Raw genomic sequence first — 17,252 nt, 5'->3', positions numbered from 1 at the left:
ATAGGGGTACTGACTGAGACATAGAAGAAGGTTGACTAACAAATATTTATATGGATATAATAAAAGTAATAAGATATTTGTATACACAACTTTCAACAAACATAACAATTAACTCTTTTGCTTCAACAAAATTAATATAATTATTTGTCTCTCCAAAAGCTATATATAGTCAACTTACAAAGATAAAAAAAATTGGTAACTATATTAAGTCCAAGACTCTAAAACCTTAAAATTACTTGTTGACCCTAAATAATTATCTTTTTTAGCTTAAATACTTCAAGAAGTCTTATCATCAGTTTCACCACACTTAGTTTTTTTCTAATGAAGTCGCCGGCATCACCACGCCCAACTTGAACTCAAGCATCTTCCTACTTCCATCCTGAATGTTTTCAAACTAAGAGAAAAGACTAATAAATCCCAATTTTTTTGGCAAAATGCATAAAAACAAACACAATTACACACATAAACGATTTAACATAAACTCAACAAGTTATCAAACTCAATAGAAAACACAACAAACTAGAATTTTGCAAAAAATATAAACATAAACCAAAAAACTTATAAACACATACCGCTCAATGGAAACCATAAACAAACTTATCAACGCAAGTAAGTAAGCTTATCCAAACTAAGAGAAAAGACTAATAGAACTCAAATTCAAATGGCAAATGCATAAACTTAAAGAAAAATATCTTATAACTACTAAACACAAACAACTCAACTTATCAAAATAAATAAACTCAGCAAGATAACGAAAGTCATGAACTAAGACGAACTCAATAAACAGTATAAACAGCTCAATGAATAATTATTTATAAATCCAAATAAGTAAGCCTATCAAGCTAAGACAAAAGACTAATAGCAACAATTTTCATTTAAAAAAATGAATAGATATAAAAAAAATACTTATAAACTTATAAATGCAAAAGAACTCAATGAAAACCATAAACAAACTTATCAACCAAAGTAAGTTACAAGCTTATCAAAACTAAGAGAAAAGACTAATAGACAACTAAGCTTATAGAAAGATGTTCTTACCTTAACAACAACCTTAAAGTTTTGTTTGAATGCTTTGAACTTGTTGAAATGCCTTGAATCTGTTTGTTGGCCCTTCGAACAACCAAGTACCTATTCAGAATTTGTATTCATCATATTTATTTATTTGTAGTTATTTACGATTATGACCCTAGGGTTTAGAGTAGTGCACTATATAAACTCTCTAACCCTAGATGCGCCTTTTTTTTTTAATGTAATTTTCTGAAAATATTCTCTCTAATAATACTGTTCTCCCTCTGCCCGTAGACGTAACTAACACATTGTTAGTGAACCACGTATATTTGTGTGTCGATCTTCTCTATCTCTACGTTCCTCTTTGTGTTCTTTAATTGTCGATTCGTAACAAACTAGTATCAGAGCCTTGTTAGGGTTTCTTCGAAATTCTGCATTTGTTCGACAATTAAAGATGTCTGGCGTGAACGTAAAAATTGAAAAATTTATCGGGAGAAACAGTTTTGGTTTATGGCAGATCAAGATGCGATCCCTGATAAAGCAGCAGGGGATGTGGGCGTCGCTGACGGGTAAGTCAAAGAAGGTTTCCATGGATGATGAAGAGTGATAGACTCTTGAGGAGAAGACTCATTCGACGATCAAGCTATATTTCGCTGATGACGTCATCATCAAGGTCGCAGATGAAGAAACTGCCGCTGGTTTTGGTTGAAGTTGGAAAGTCTTTATATAACGAAATCTTTAACCAAGAAGTTGTTTCTGAAGGAACGTCTGTATCATCTACGTATGCAAGAAGGTACGTCTCTACGAGACCATCTTGATCAATTAAATAAAATTTTATTAGATCTGCATAACGTAGAGGTTAAGGTTGATGATGAGGATACTGCCCTAATTTTGTTGACATCTTTGCCCCCGTCGTATGAGACTTTCGTTGACTCATATATTAGAGGGAAAGAAACTCTGACCTTAGAAGATACAAAGTCCACGTTGCTTATGAGAAAGAACCGTCAGAATGCAGGAAGTTCAGTTACAGAAAGTCAGGCATCTGGGTTAGCTGTTACAGAAAGCAAGGGACATAGGAATTCTGGTAAGCAGAAGTCGAACCAGAATAAAAAGTCTTCGAAGTCAAAGGGTTCTAGGTCAGATGATATTTGTAACTACTGTAAAGAAAAGGGGCATTGGAAAACCGAATGTCCTAAAATAAAAAGAAATCAGGAAAAGAAGGAAAAGAGTGACAAAAGGGAAGCATCCGCCTCTGTTGTACAAGTTGAGATTGATTATGAAGAAGTCGAGATCGATTCTGAAGAAGATCTAGCTTTAGTTGTGAATGAACATTCACATTCTGATGATGTGTGGGTTCTTGATTCTGGAGCATCTTATCATATGTGCCCAAATAGAGAGTGGTTCTCAACCTATCAACAAATAGATGGAGGGAATGTTAGCATGGCTAATGGTGTTGTGTGCAAGATAGTTGGAATCGGCTCAGTCAAGATACGAACACATAATAGTGCCTTCTACACTTTAAAAGAGGTTAGGCATGTTCCACTAATGAAGAAGAGTTTGATATCCTTTAGTGTACTCGATAGCAAGGGTTACACTTTTGAAGGTAAAGGTGGAGCAATGTATGTCTATAAGGGTTCTAAGGTAGTTCTGAAAGGCATAAAGCGTGGAACACTGTATTTTCTATTAGGTTCCACGATAACAGGTTATGCTGTTGTTGCATCGTCGTCGTTCACAAGGATGATATGACTAAGTTATGGCATATGAGACTTGGTCATATGGGTGAAAAAGTGATGAAAATTCAATAAAAAAAGGGATCTTCTTTGTGGGCACAAGGTGCAGGATTTTGAATTCTGTGAACATTGTGTATTTGGGAAGTTTCATCGCAGCAAGTTTCCAAGAGGTGTTCATCGTACAAAAGGGACACTTGATTATATTCATTCAGACTGTTTGGGACCTTCCAAAGTTGAATCCATTTGAGGCAATAGGTATTTTTTTTTTTTTTTTTTTTTGTCTATAATTGATGATTACTCAAGAATGACTTGGGTTTTTATGATGAAACATAAAAGTGAAGCCTTCAAGAATTTCAAGCAGTGGAAGATATTGATTGAAAATCAAATTGGGAAGAAGATCAAAAGGCTGTGAACTGATAATGGTCTGGAATTCTGTGGATCTGAATTTAATGAGTTCTGTAAGCTGAGGGGATTGTTCGTCATCACACTGTTAGGGATACTCCACAGCAAAATGGGGTTGCAGAACGTATGAATCAGACGTTGTTGGAGAGAGCAAGATGCATGCTCTCTAATACAGGGTTGCCTAGAAGGTTTTGGACAGAAGCAGTAAATACATCATGTTATCTGATCAATTGTGAACCTCACACAGCTATTGATTGTAAAACACCTGACGAGGTGTGGTTGGGTAAGCCTGCAGATTATTCTTTATTAAAAGTTTTTTGTTGTACTGTTTACTATCATGTTAATGAGAGTAAATTAGAACCAAGAGCTAAAAAGGGTATATTTGTGGGTTTTGGGGATGGAGTTAAGGGATATAGAGTCTGGTCACCTTCTGAGAATAGCGTCATACTTAGTAGGACTATGATATTTGATGAAAATTCCATGCTTAACTCAACTGTAAAGCCTTTTGTGATGTCTACTGATGTGGGAGAAAGTAGTAGTGTTGATAAACTGGTGGAGATGCAATTCACTTCAGCTGTGAATGAATTACAACATCAAGGTGGAGAAGATCAACACGTTACTACATAAACTGATGTGCAACCAGAAATTAATGTGCCTAAAACGTCAGAAGTTGCTTTGCCTGAGAATTCTAGATCACGAGTAGATCAACCGAGTATAACTCATGATAGAGCTAGAAGAGTTTGTGTTGGACCTCCTGTGAGGTATGGTTTTGAAGATATGGTTACTTTTGCGTTGCAGGTTGCTGAAAAGGTGGATCCTCATGAGCTATCCACCTATAGAGAAGTTGTGTCATGTGGTGAGTCTGCTCAATGGCTTGCTGCTATAGGAGATGAGGTGGAATCTCTTGACAAAAATTAGACTTGGGAATTAGTTAAACGATCTAAGGAGAGAAAAATTGTCACTTGTAAATGGGTCTTCAAGAAAAAGAAGGGAATATCACCTTCAGATGGCATTAAATATAAAGCTCGAGTTGTTACTAGAGGGTTCACACAAAAGGAAGGAGTTAATTATAATGAGATCTTCTCACCAGTAGTCAGACATACTTCTATCAGGGTGTTACTAGCTATAGTAGCACATCAGAATTTAGAACTTGAACAACTAGATGTGAAGACAACTTTCTTACATGGAAAGTTGGAGGAAAAGATTTATATGACCCAACCAGATGGGTTCCAGTGTCCAAGTAAAGAAGATTATGTTTGCAAGTTGAAGAAATTTTTGTATGGGTTAAAGCAGTCTCCAAGGCAGTGGTACAAACGATTTGACAGCTATATGATTGGACTTGGCTATAACAGAAGTCTGTATGATTGTTGTGTATATCACAACAAAGTTGATGATGGTTCGATGATTTATCTACTTTTATATATAGATGATATGCTCATAGCTGCAAAGTCCAAGTCTGACATTCTAAAATTGAAGAATCTTCTCAGTGCTGAGTTTGATATGAAGGATTTGGGTGCTGCTCAGAAAATTCTGGGTATGGAGATTTATAGGGATAGAGATAAGAATAAGCTCTTCTTGTAGCAGAAAGGATATATTCAGAAAATATTGTTCAGGTTTGGTATGTCATTAACTAAGCCTATAGATACTCCTAGTGCTGTAAATGCTCGTTTGTCATCTGTGTTTTCACCATAGTCTGAAGTTGAGAAGGAGTACATGTCTCGAGTTCCTTATGCTAGTGTAGTGGGAAGTTTGATGTATGTTATGGTCTGTATTAGGCCTGATCTTTCCCTTGCTGTTAGTGTTGTCAGCAAGTTCATGGGTCAACCTGGGAAGGAGCATTGGTAAGCCATTAAAAGGGTTTTTCGTTACCTTAGAGGTACATCTGATGTTGGTCTCGTTTATTGGAATTGCACAGAGGGTTTAGTGTCCGATTATTCTGATTCTGACTATGTTGGAGATGTTGATAGTAGAAGGTCTACAACTGGCTATGTGTTCACTCTGGGTGGTTCTGTTGTTAGTTGGAAAGCAACCTTACAGCGTACAGTTACTTTGTCTACTACTGAAGTAGAGTACATGGCTTTAACAGAAGCTGCTAATGAGGGAATATGGCTGAAGGGGTTAGTTGGTGATCTTGGTTTGCATCATGACCAAGCTATTGTATATTGTGATAGTTTGAGTGCAATATGTTTAGCCAAGGATCAAGTTCATCATGACAGAAGTAAGCACATAGATGTAAGATATCACTTCTTAAGAGGTGAGCAGAGAGTTAAAGTGATGAAAATTGGTACTCCTGATAACTCTGTTGATATGTTCATCAAACCGGTTCCACAAGGCAAGTTCCAACATTGTTTGGACTTGCTGAATGTTTTGAATTATTAGTGTTCCCCTTTGTGGGATACTTTGAGGCATGAGGGAGAAGTTTGAGTACGTCTGGCAATATTGATTTATGTTGCATTTGGTACATTTGTTATCTGGGAGAGAATTCAAGTCAAGGTGGAGATTTGTTAAAATGCCTTGAATCTGTTTGTTGGCGCTTCGAACAACCAAGTACCTATTCAGAATTCGTATTCAGCATATTTACTTATTTGTAGTTATTTACGATTATGATCCTAGGGTTTAGAGTAGTGCACTATATAAACTCTCTAACCCTAGAGGCGCCGTTTTTTTTAACGTAATTTTCTGAAAACATTCTCTCTAATAATACTATTCTCCCTCTGCCCGTAGACGTAGCTAACACACTGTTAGTGAACCACGTATATTTGTGTGTCGATCTTCTCTATCTTTACATTCCTTTTTGTGTTATTTAATTGTCGATTTCGTAACAGAACTAGTCGTAAACTACAAAAGAGTTCCAAGGATTATAAATTACAAGACAAACACAACAAATTAACTATACAAAATATAGCACTAAATCCTAACATTTAGAAGAAAAAACAATTTCAATTGCTATAGAAGGCAGTTGATCTAAGCATACAAGCTGTAAGAAAACAAGAACTTTAAAAAGAAATGTTATACAAATATTAACTTTTCGAGCATTTATTCTAAAAGGCATAAAACTATTCTTCAAAACGACATATATAGTGGCTTATATTTTTCGTCTGCAAGGCCGTCCTTGACTCCTTGAGATGCACAAGTCAATTACAGAATAAACAAACACAATAGGCAACCGAATACGTCTATAAACCTCTGGTCTATCCATAACTCAGAACCTCACATCATTGAATTGAACGAATAATTGCCCATTGGCATAACAGGGCCAGATTAACTTGTTTTAGAGCCAATTTTTTGTTGTCAGAGGTAGAAGTTTTCATTTCTTTTCAGAAGAAGCAAAGAGGAAAAGTTAGAGAGACGAACCTTAACAGCAGAAAGAGAGCTTTATCCCCAGCTATCGCAGAGAACTCTATCAAAGTCCAAAGCATAGAAATTCCCCATCTTCTTCCTATTTTGTTCTGTGATTACCACGGCGAGCATCACCTCGAACAGGCGGCATGGCGTATGACTGCAGATGGATGAAATCAAAAGCGAGAAAGATACAAACTGAAGAAAGGGAAAGAGATAAATACATCGACCTCACCTCCAAGCGATGACGATCAACAACAATTGTTGACTCGATGGTGGCAGTGCGATGAACCGCTGCAGGCGAACAACAGTGGACCCTTGATGGAGATGGTGAGTCGTATCCCGGTCTTATCCCTGAAATTTTTAGTATTTAACGACTCTAATTAATACGTCAAAATTTGTTTTAGTGATGTCAACCTAAATTTTATTGCTAATAATAATATTCCGCAATATAGTTTTAAATGTATTGCTAAAAATAAGCTTTTAGTGACAAAAACTACCCGCGTCGCTAAATATTTGTCATTGAAAATAGATTTTCTTATTGTAATTATTTGGTAATCATACAATAATTACATGGATTGCTGATAATATTTCCAATAAGTATAAAATAACAATAAATATCATTAAGAATCAAAATTACATAGTACTTAAACAACAATCACATAAACAATCGGTATCATTAATAATCATAAAGTAATCAGACAATAATCAGATAGAAATTAGTATCAGATAGCAATCAATCAACAATAAAAAAGTAATCAATACCGTTGACAATTAGTATCATATTGTAATTAGAAAACAATCAAATAGCAATTAGCATCCTTGGTAATCCAATAACAACCAATATTAAATATCAATTTAACAAAAATCAGATAGTAAATCAATATCGTTAACAATCAAATAATAATCAGACAACAATCAAACAATAATCAATATTATTTTTGAACTTTTCATATTCAGTAATGAGTGGGTCAGACTATTTTTGCTATTATCTGCAAATTTGAAAATAGAGAGGCATGAGTTAATTTTTGTATTATTATTTTTTTATAATAATGCAATTGCCCCTAAAATAAATATAAAAATAAGAAAAAGGAAGAGATTTGTACTCTTTTAAGTTTTAACTTTAAAATTTAAATTCATTTTAGGAAAAAAAAAAAGGCTTTGAATTATAAATTAAACATGGCCATAGTATTAAATTTCCATCAAAATGTCGATATTTCCATATTTTCATGAGTTTGATATCGATGTGAGGGGTGAATCGATATTTCCATTATATCATAAAGAAAATTTATGAAACATAGTAATTAAGCAACAAAATATCACTAATGTAAATATAATACAAGTAGGGAGATTTTCAAAAATAGAAAATAAGTGAAACTATTTACACAAAATAGTAAAAATTTAATTTTTTTTCCATAGAGACAGATAGAAGTCTATCAGTGTTTATCAATGATAAAAAGCGATAAAAGTGATAGAAGTCTATCACTCATAATCTATCACTAATAGAAGTCTATCAATGTCTATCAATATTTTTTTTGTTGCTATTTTTGTAAATAGTTTGATATTTTTTCTATTTGTAAAATTTTTCCATATAATGAATAATAAATATATTAAATAATTTTTTCAAAAATATCTATCGAAATTGAAATTTTATCAATATTTTTATTAAAATTTCTGTAAAATTAAGACTTCGATATTTCTCTCGATATCGATATTTTAAACATTGAACATGACCCACTAACTAATAAAATTAGCACTTCATTAAATTATATTAAAAAAAATTGCATAAGAGCAGATTTATAGATCTATTTTATGTAATAAAAAAAACAGTAATTACTGTGAAATTGTATTAATTTTCATCTTAATATTTTAATTTCATAAAATTAGATCCATTAACTTAGACACCAATGTTATAAATTTTACTTATCAAATTTATGCTAATTCTAACAAATATATATATATATATATAAACTCACTAACTTTAATAAAATTATGTTGGAACAATATAATAACCCATCATAATAGTAAAATGGATGTGTTTCATCATTGTGGCCATGACACTTGTTCATGGCTTATAGCGATCTTCTAGTTGGTCTCTGTTGAAGTTAGGTTGTTGGAAGTTGAACGTTGATGTAACTTGGTCAAATACAAAAGATGTGAGTGGCCTCAAATGGATTGTTTGTGCCCATGACGGTCACTCGATTTTGGAAGGATGCAAGCTTATTAACAAGTGCAAAAGCACCAATATGTTGGAAGCTAAAGTTGTTTTGGAAGTTCTGATTGTGATTTAACGTAAGTGGGTGGGATCCAATATGTCGTTGGAGGTGAAATTTGATGCGCTAGATGTCATTAATCTTCTATCCAAAAAGGAGCCTTCGCTAGTTGAAATTGGGATCCTCATTGAGGATATTGTTTTTGTTGAAAACCTTATTGACTTTTCTCATTTTTGTCACATTCCTTGGGCAAAGAATCAATATTATAGCTTTAGCATCATCTCTTTGGTTGTTTTTTTGATATGGAAAGAGGACTTTCTTCATAGTATCCTCCCCTCATTTTTTATGACAAGTCTAAGAGGTAGATGATTTGTATCTTTCTTTGTTTAAAAAAATGTAACTATGTATTTTTCTTGTAAATTCTATTAATTTTGTACTATACATATGTTTATTATTCTGAAAAATACTTTATTTTAACAATCTTACGAACGAAAAAAATTTATCTAATGGTTAAATTTGCAACATTTAAAATTTTTTCAAGGTTATGATTAGAACCCTTAAACTTGACAAGTTATGAAAATCAGCAGCCTTTCACACAAGAACATGAACTACAAAATAATTGTAAACTCTTGGCAATGAATAAATAAGAAAATACTGAAATGAGGGACTGAATTTCAAATCTCATGAACAATATTTATCGTTTCAAAGAGATTTCGTTTTCTTTTCTCTTCATTTCACAAGAGTGCAATTTTATTTCAAAACAAGACAAAAATTGTTAAATTCAAACCATGATTTGATCCTTAAAAACTCCAAAATCACAAATTCAAGAGGGACTACATTTAGAGTGTTCAAGTGTTGAGTTAGAAAGGATGAAATCATGGTAAAGAAGCTTGTAAAAAAAATAAAAACAAATATCATTAGTTAAAAAAAAACGAAATGATTATCAAACGGGTTTTTAAAATATATATATATATATATATATATATATATATATATATATATATTCACATAAATTTCAAAAACATAAAATTAGTATGAAAGCTAAATTAATAGTTTCATGCTATGAAAGAATGGCTGGTTATATTCATCTTAGATGAGATTGTCATTACAAAGTGACAAAAAATATTGTACAAGACTTTTTGATGTTTGAGATCATTAATTCAATGAACCAACATGTTTAGAAAACACACTCTATGTTTAACTAAACATCTGAACATGCAATCTAATCCACTCTCTATTCCTTCAAAACTTGATGCCAATGTTCCAAGCCTTCTTTGTGCTATTTCAACTTCAGCTTTGTTATCATTCCCACAATTTCCTCTCCCCTGGCCAAGGAGAGAACGGAGAGCAATATCCACATTCTCCAACTCATTTGCTATCTTCTTTCCCTTCTCCGATCCCGACTTGATCACCGGCATCAATTGCGAGACCAACAACCACCCTCTAGCCTTACCCTTCCCCACTGGCGCCGATAGGAATGCTAGAAGCTCTCTAAATATGGAGATGCTGATGCTTCTTGCTTCTCTCAGCAGTCTGATCAGAGGCAATAAATCGTGATTTGGTATATCCAATAAAGAAAAGTTTGTTGTTCTATCATTCTCCATACGCTTCAGCGCGCTGAGGCAGCTTACGATGTCTTTCTTCGCCTTCCTTCGGAAGCTATAGTAGGCTCGGATGTGGCTTTCAATGCTTGAATTTGCACCCTTTCGACGTAAAGCTGATTGAAGGTTTTGTATATTTTGTTTCATCATAAGGATTATGTCTCTTGCAGAGCTGCAAGAGTCAATCAATACAACAGACTCATTTAAAGCCTCTTCCACAAGCTTCCCCTCCTTATAATGAACAAGCGCCTGCTGGGTGGAAGAAGACTGAACAAGCTCCCCAACAGAGTTATACAGCTCTGCCAACCCAATCAATGCAGCTTGAATCTCCTCGAGCCCGAATGGAGTCACTTTTGCATTGTAAGATGAATCTTGAAAGGATTTTAGGCTTTGCAACAACGGTTGTGGCTCGAGCTCCACCCTTGTAGGTAAGCTAACTGACCTAACGGGCAGGTGGGCACTGGTGAATATTGATGTCATCACCATTTTTGCTTTGTAAATTGCTGAAACTCACAAGAGAACCGAATGGCTTGAGCAAAACCAACCAACTTTTCAGCTAATTTATATGGAAAAGTGAAGCTTACAAAGTCTTTGTGCATGGATGTCAAAGTCACAGCGTTATGGACCATAGCCTCAGCTTTCTTCTGATTCTCCTGTAACAGTTTCAGCCTACAATCTGAGCATCTAAGTCAAATTTTTTAATCATATGCTCCACCGATTGGCCAACATCAAGCTCTGACAAAAAAATAGAATAATAAAGTATTGAACATGTTGGCATAGTTGCAGGCCATAATGATACCAAGGCCATCTTGCCTCCCCAATAATTGGGGTTTCACCATCTGGGCCTAAACCCAACATAATTTAAGGTTTAATCAGATGATTAATCATGTGGGAGAAAAGAGAATCAGCTAATTTCAACTCCAAATATTCCCGACCCATGTTTTGTCTCCACCCATCAAAGAGATACAAAGTGGCTACCCCCTCTTAGAAGATAGCTTTGTTAATGATTGTAGCCATGAATCTAGGGTTACAATGAGCAAACATTGTTACTCTCATAGCCAAGATTATAGTAATCTTTCTAATGCAGCGGCACCAGACAAAGGGCGGGGCATGCGGCTAACATAATGGGGGGAAGAGAAATTTAACTAAAGAGAGCCGGTTATGTCTTGTGAGATGAAAAGAACAAGGCAAAAAGTTGAAATGAAAATCCCCAAATGCACATTAATCATTCTGTCAGAACTTTCAAAAGTCATTCTTTGTTTGCCTTGTTATCTAGTTCTACAGTGGAACCGAACTCAAACAAAAGAGAATCAACTAGACTACTGCATGATCTTGCTCTATCTAACAGACTAACACCATCATTTTCAGTTTAAGAGGAATAATAGAGTAAAATTTCCCATTATTACAGAGTGAAATGGCTAAAAAGAGAAACTGGGTATCAGATTTTAAGTTCATGGGATGGCCCAGGGAAGAGAAAAACAAACCACATGATCAAAAATTGAGAGAAGACAATGAGGCCCTAGCCCTAAAGAGATGCCACGAGGGAAACATGTGAAGACGTTGAGTCAGGCATTTTGTCGAACATGTGAAGGGCGCAGAGCAAAAAACAGAGCAAACATCTTTACCGTAAGGTGCATGAATTTGAATGAAAAGCAAATCCATTGCCTTCAAGGATTAAGAATAGCGTTAGCATCATCGATCTATAAAAAATAAAATTTATAGGTAAAAATAATACTTAAATGTTTATAATCTTAATTTTTAAAAATCAAATAGTTATAAAACAGGAATAGAATCAATGAAATTGGGATTATGTATCTCTCCATAAAAAGTATATATATGTATTTAAGGATATAAGTAAATTTTAAGAATTTTCAGTTTAAAAATAAACATTTAGAAAACCACACTACATTTTAATTATTTTAAAGAGAATAATTATAATATATATGCTTATGTGTAGTCATTTCAAATATGGATATAGGGGATGTATTCTCCACTTTTTTGTCACAATATAACTGACAATTTTGTAGTGTTATATGTTCGAAGAGAAATTATTTCAAATTTACATCCAATAGTTATTAAGAGACATGTAGATTTCTAAATTTGTCCCTCACGATTAATATGAAGCAGCTACATTGTGATGGTCTCATCGAATAATTTTTTCTCTATTACATCTTCATTCTATAAAATCTTGTGTCGTCCTTGTGTATAACTAGAACTACTAGTCAAGTTATGTCATTCATAAAAAAGGAATTTATCCAAAGTTTCTTCATGTAACATATTTTTGTAAAATGAAAAATTTGAGTAAGAAAGAGTCAATTATTAACCAATGTCTCTAAAACATTATATCTCCAATGGCTGACCACAAGCTTTACATTTGAATCAAAAGAAACAAGAGCAAATCCGCGTAGGTGCTAGGAGGGACACGTGTCATCTCCTAAAATTATAACGTTTTGCACATATTTATTAGTATATGTTCATTTTAAGTATCATAAAATTTGAATATTTTAACGCTATGAAAAGACACAAGAATATCTATACAGACGATTTGTAGAGTTCGAAACCTGGATTCAACTCCAATAAAACACTCAATACATGACCACTAATATTACGAACACCATCTATCTAACTACTAATATTAAAATTTGGATCAATAGAACAAAACGTTTGAATAGTTAGGTCGAGCATGAATAGAATGGAGGTGGGGTATAAAGCATGTGGGCAAATTCTTCATGTAATCTTGTAGCCACAAGATTAGGTCAACCATCCAAAAAGGATTTCATATTAACGTACGGATCCATATAGAGTGACAAACGTACAAATGTACCAAAAATAATTATTCATTCACATTATAACCTAAAGTTTAATTAAACACCTTCCATTGCCTCATTGTCTCCTTATTATAAATATATATATATATTCTATTTATCAAACCATATGGCTTGGTTCTGCAATGTGGGTTCTCAACATTAAAGCCTGGCAATGAATGACTGTCTCCCAATTTTTGAAAAGAGAACAAAAAAATCCACATGAATCAATTCCATTTGACCACTAGAGATTATACAAATCATGTTTATTGGCCTAAAAATCACTAAGAATCTAGAGCTTTGTTTGTTTCTACAAAGTGGTCTGTTTTTATTAAAAAAATAATTGAAAGTGTTTTGTGATTAATTGTTACACACAATGAACCTTGTTAATTTACAAAACTCATTTCCACAAATGGTCTTTAAAAAATTGCTTTTACAAAGCAATGAACCCAACCAAACAATATTGTAGTTTTGTTAGGCTTTGTGATGATCTGATGAAGATATTTTGGCAAAACTTTCAACTTTTTGCCAGTTATTTTTTCAAGATCTTGTTACCTTACCTACCAAAATATGATCACAAACTTACAATTTATATTCATTCAATCAAAGATCCATTTTGATTTTTTCTTTTCCCTTCATGATAATACTTTATCCATCGCTAATCTCGTATATTGGTCGATCGGGTTGTATATTAAAGAAGATCATTTATAGAGTAAAGGTATTATAGTGTATTATAAAATAAGGGTGAGTATATGTTAAAGTGCCTATAATTTGAGAGTTCATTAGATACTTTATGATTACGATAATAAATCAATGAGAAATTAAGGTGTATATTCATATATTTACTAATCATGAATAATAGAACAATAAGAAAAATCTGAATTTTTTGTGGACATGAGAATTGAAATTCCTTCTCTATGGTCAAATCCAACCTTATATCCATCCCTAGAGATGTTTTATTATTTTTATTTCTTGAGCTTATTAAAAATGAGCACTATTAATTAAGATAGAATAGTACACAAATAAGGATTCAAACAGATCATTGAAGAAATGGAGAAAAAGTATGATATACGGTTAATTATTGCTTATAATTTGTCTCAATCTATATTTGTCATTTAGCAATAAATTTTTTTAGTTCAACAATATGGAGGTGATCATATATTAGTTATTAGGGGTGTAAGTGATTTGATTCGACCCAGTTTTTATAGAAAATCATATTTGAATCGACTAATAGGTTGATGATATATAAAGAATCAGACTATTGGGAAACCATGCCGCCCGAACCAGTCAGACCGAAATAAAATCCTCCTAACTGACGACCTCAACATTGTAGACACGTCTGTTCACCAACCAAGCTAAACTATCATGTTGATAAAATAATTTGACATTAATTTTATATATTATATAGTGACCGATTCGGTTTTTGGACTTATTCTTTTGGTCTAACCCGAACCCGACAAAATGTTTTCGATTTTTATATATTTCCAACCCAAAACCGCAAACCCAACAAGTCTCAACCCGAACCGACAATCGATTTTGATTGGTTTAGATAGTTTTTTGTCGATACTTCAGTTTTTCCTTGCACCCCTATATTATCTATTGTATGTATGGTAGTAAGGTTTGAATATAATTATAGAAAAACATAGTGAAATAAGTGTTGTGTATCACTAAATAACAATGAATTACATTGATCAAATACATCATAAATACTTAGGCCACGTTTATATCAAGGGAATGGATATAAATCAATCTCAATTTGGTTTGTAGGCCCCATCAAATTACTTTAGCTTTGTTCATTCATAATCATAACTAAAAGTAGGGTTCACCTTATCATTCGTAATGAAATCGTATAATCTACTTGAGCTGGAGAAGGTTCTCAATCCAATTGTCTTTGAATATGTAGTGAGACCCACATATTTGGTAAGAATATTTTTGTCTCAATTTCCATCATTTACCATTTATAATAGGGAGATACTGCTTGATCGCTTTAACAATTTTATAACCATTTTTCTTCGTCTTATCGATCTATCAAATATTACGGTGAAGTCAATACCAGTTAAAATACCGACGCTTTTATCGATTATATTTTGTTTGATCGGTCTGAACGTCAAATTTTTAAATTTTTGTTATAAACACATTCATGCTATGGTTTATCGATCTACCGCTATAATGTTCCATCGATAGGGAAACTTTATTATATAATGTAGTTGCCTGATTAACCTCATGCATGTTTTATGATCAGTTAATCAAAGACGATTGCCGATTGAAACGAAGTAAAAAATCAAAGTAAAAGGCATGATATGTTACACTTACACGAGGACAAACAAATAAATGATCGATGAACACTGGAAAATGGAAATCGAAAGTTGAATTGTGAGGAAGTAAAGAGTGGATTAAAACGGTCGACAAATTGTTTGAAATAGAGATGAATGGTCGCAATCGATGTTGTCAATCAGAAATGAGGTGATAAGTATAGTTTTGTTATTTTCGTTCCACCTTTGAATTAATGGTTTGAAATAAACAGGCTCAATCACAATCATATTGCTTTTGAAAAAGGGATTTTTACATAAGTCTATCTTTGACCATATATTTTCATAAATATTTTTTTTCGAAAAGGTTTGTTTCTAGACAGTTTTACCCTTTATTATATTTATTTATATTTGTTTTATATATATATTTTTTCTATTTTCGAAGCTACTTTAATGATGAATAGAAATAATATATTTGAAAATATTCTAATCAATATATGAAATAATAAACCAATATATGAAATATAAAAACAGTATAAACGAATACATATACCACAGTATATATAAAAAATAGAAAAAAATAAAGTTCATCTTGATATGGGGTTTATAATACTAACCCTTCATCTTTATATCTTCTTCAACCATGGTCGCCATAGATCTCTCCCCATCGTTGTCGACCAGATTTGCTTGCCCGTCGTGTCGTCCATCGAATCTGCTCAACACTGTCGATTCGTCCCACACTGTCGTCTACCGCCTACAGCTCACATTGCCAGAAGGAGAAAAAAAAGGGAGAAGGAAGGAGAAAAGGGGGAGAAGGGAGGAGAAAAGAGAGAAGAGGAAGAAATTGGAGAGAATATATAAAATATATTATTGGGAAGAGGAATATATGCATGGGGAGAGAATGAGAGTATGCCTAGAGATTGATTTTGGTGAAAATAGAGAGACTAATAATTTTTTTTTTTTTTTTCCTTAAACCATCACAATTAACTCAAGGGGAATTGGAGTGCATGACAGAATTTGAGGTTGCACATGGCCACAAATTTCTAAATGTCTGATTTGCCAAAGGTAAGTATATATAGTAATTGTTGATATTTATCAGAGACAATTGTCCTCCTAATTTTGTTATTAACATAATCTCTATATTTTATTATTATTTGAGATTTTATTTAACCACTTTTCGAATTTATCTCACTCTAATAAAATATCCAAAATTTTCTACCAAATTTATATTTGAAATATCCATATATTATTAAAACTTCATTTATCCATATATTTTATTCAAATCTCTATATTGTTTTTCATAATTGTATACATACATTTTTAATGAATTAACGGTATATTTCTCACATTTTTAATAAATTAATTGTATATGCTATTTTTTATATTATTTTAATGTTATGGGAAAAGAAATATCACTTCCTAAAAAATGGTCATACGTTATTGAACAAGAATCAATTGGATTTTGCTCCATATATTGTTGACACAAATTTCATCGATTTAGGTTTAACTTTACCAGATTTGATTTAAAATAAACCAATCTCCCCTAATGATTCAAATTAGCTATTTGTTTTGATTTGATTTAACCCCTCTTCGAAAATAGTTAGAATTAATCAATATTTAATTTATTTATCACCATTTGGATTTTAATTTATGATATATCTTTAGATTTTATATTATTTTATTCATTTTTTATTATTCTAAATTCGGATTAAATTTTTATTTTAATTAGGATTTTACATAATATTTTATACATATTATCATCTTATTATATTATTATATCATTAATTTGTCTTTTTGACAAACAAATAAGTATTCACTTTTACAATCTTGTTGTTTTTGCTATGCCTCTACAACGAACGAGTTAAGACTTTTTCATAGGTTTTAATTATGAATACAGTGTTGTAAA

At 32.7% G+C, this 17,252-nt stretch overlaps 1 protein-coding gene and 1 long non-coding RNA gene across 2 annotated transcripts; both read right to left on the bottom strand.

Moving 5' to 3' along the window:
• Positions 1-31: 31 nt before the first annotated feature.
• LOC150037064 (uncharacterized) lies at positions 32-6,872 on the bottom strand. The gene is made up of 4 exons (XR_016528163.1): positions 6,715-6,872; positions 6,495-6,639; positions 1,039-1,128; positions 32-394 (listed from the first exon to the last, which is right to left on the bottom strand). It is a non-coding gene; the product is annotated as an uncharacterized LOC150037064 (long non-coding RNA).
• Positions 6,873-9,751: 2,879 nt separating this feature from the next.
• LOC120074116 (uncharacterized) lies at positions 9,752-12,096 on the bottom strand. The gene is made up of 2 exons (XM_039027134.2): positions 10,878-12,096; positions 9,752-10,796 (listed from the first exon to the last, which is right to left on the bottom strand). The coding sequence occupies exon 2, from the start codon at positions 10,777-10,779 to the stop codon at positions 9,853-9,855; it is 927 nt and encodes a 308-aa protein (XP_038883062.1). The 5' UTR covers positions 10,780-10,796; positions 10,878-12,096; the 3' UTR covers positions 9,752-9,852.
• Positions 12,097-17,252: the final 5,156 nt, after the last annotated feature.

Source organism: Benincasa hispida, chromosome 3 (genome assembly GCF_027475165.1).
Source record: "Benincasa hispida cultivar pf3 chromosome 3, pf3_genome.v1.1, whole genome shotgun sequence".
NCBI lineage: Eukaryota > Viridiplantae > Streptophyta > Magnoliopsida > Cucurbitales > Cucurbitaceae > Benincasa > Benincasa hispida.
Note: the sequence above shows the minus strand (reverse complement) of the source record. Positions and strands in the feature narration are given on the sequence as shown.

Bases quoted from the DNA above. Each gene is read 5' to 3' on its own strand.
- LOC120074116 (XM_039027134.2), bottom strand. From the start codon at position 10,779: ATGGTGATGACATCAATATTCACCAGTGCCCACCTGCCCGTTAGGTCA.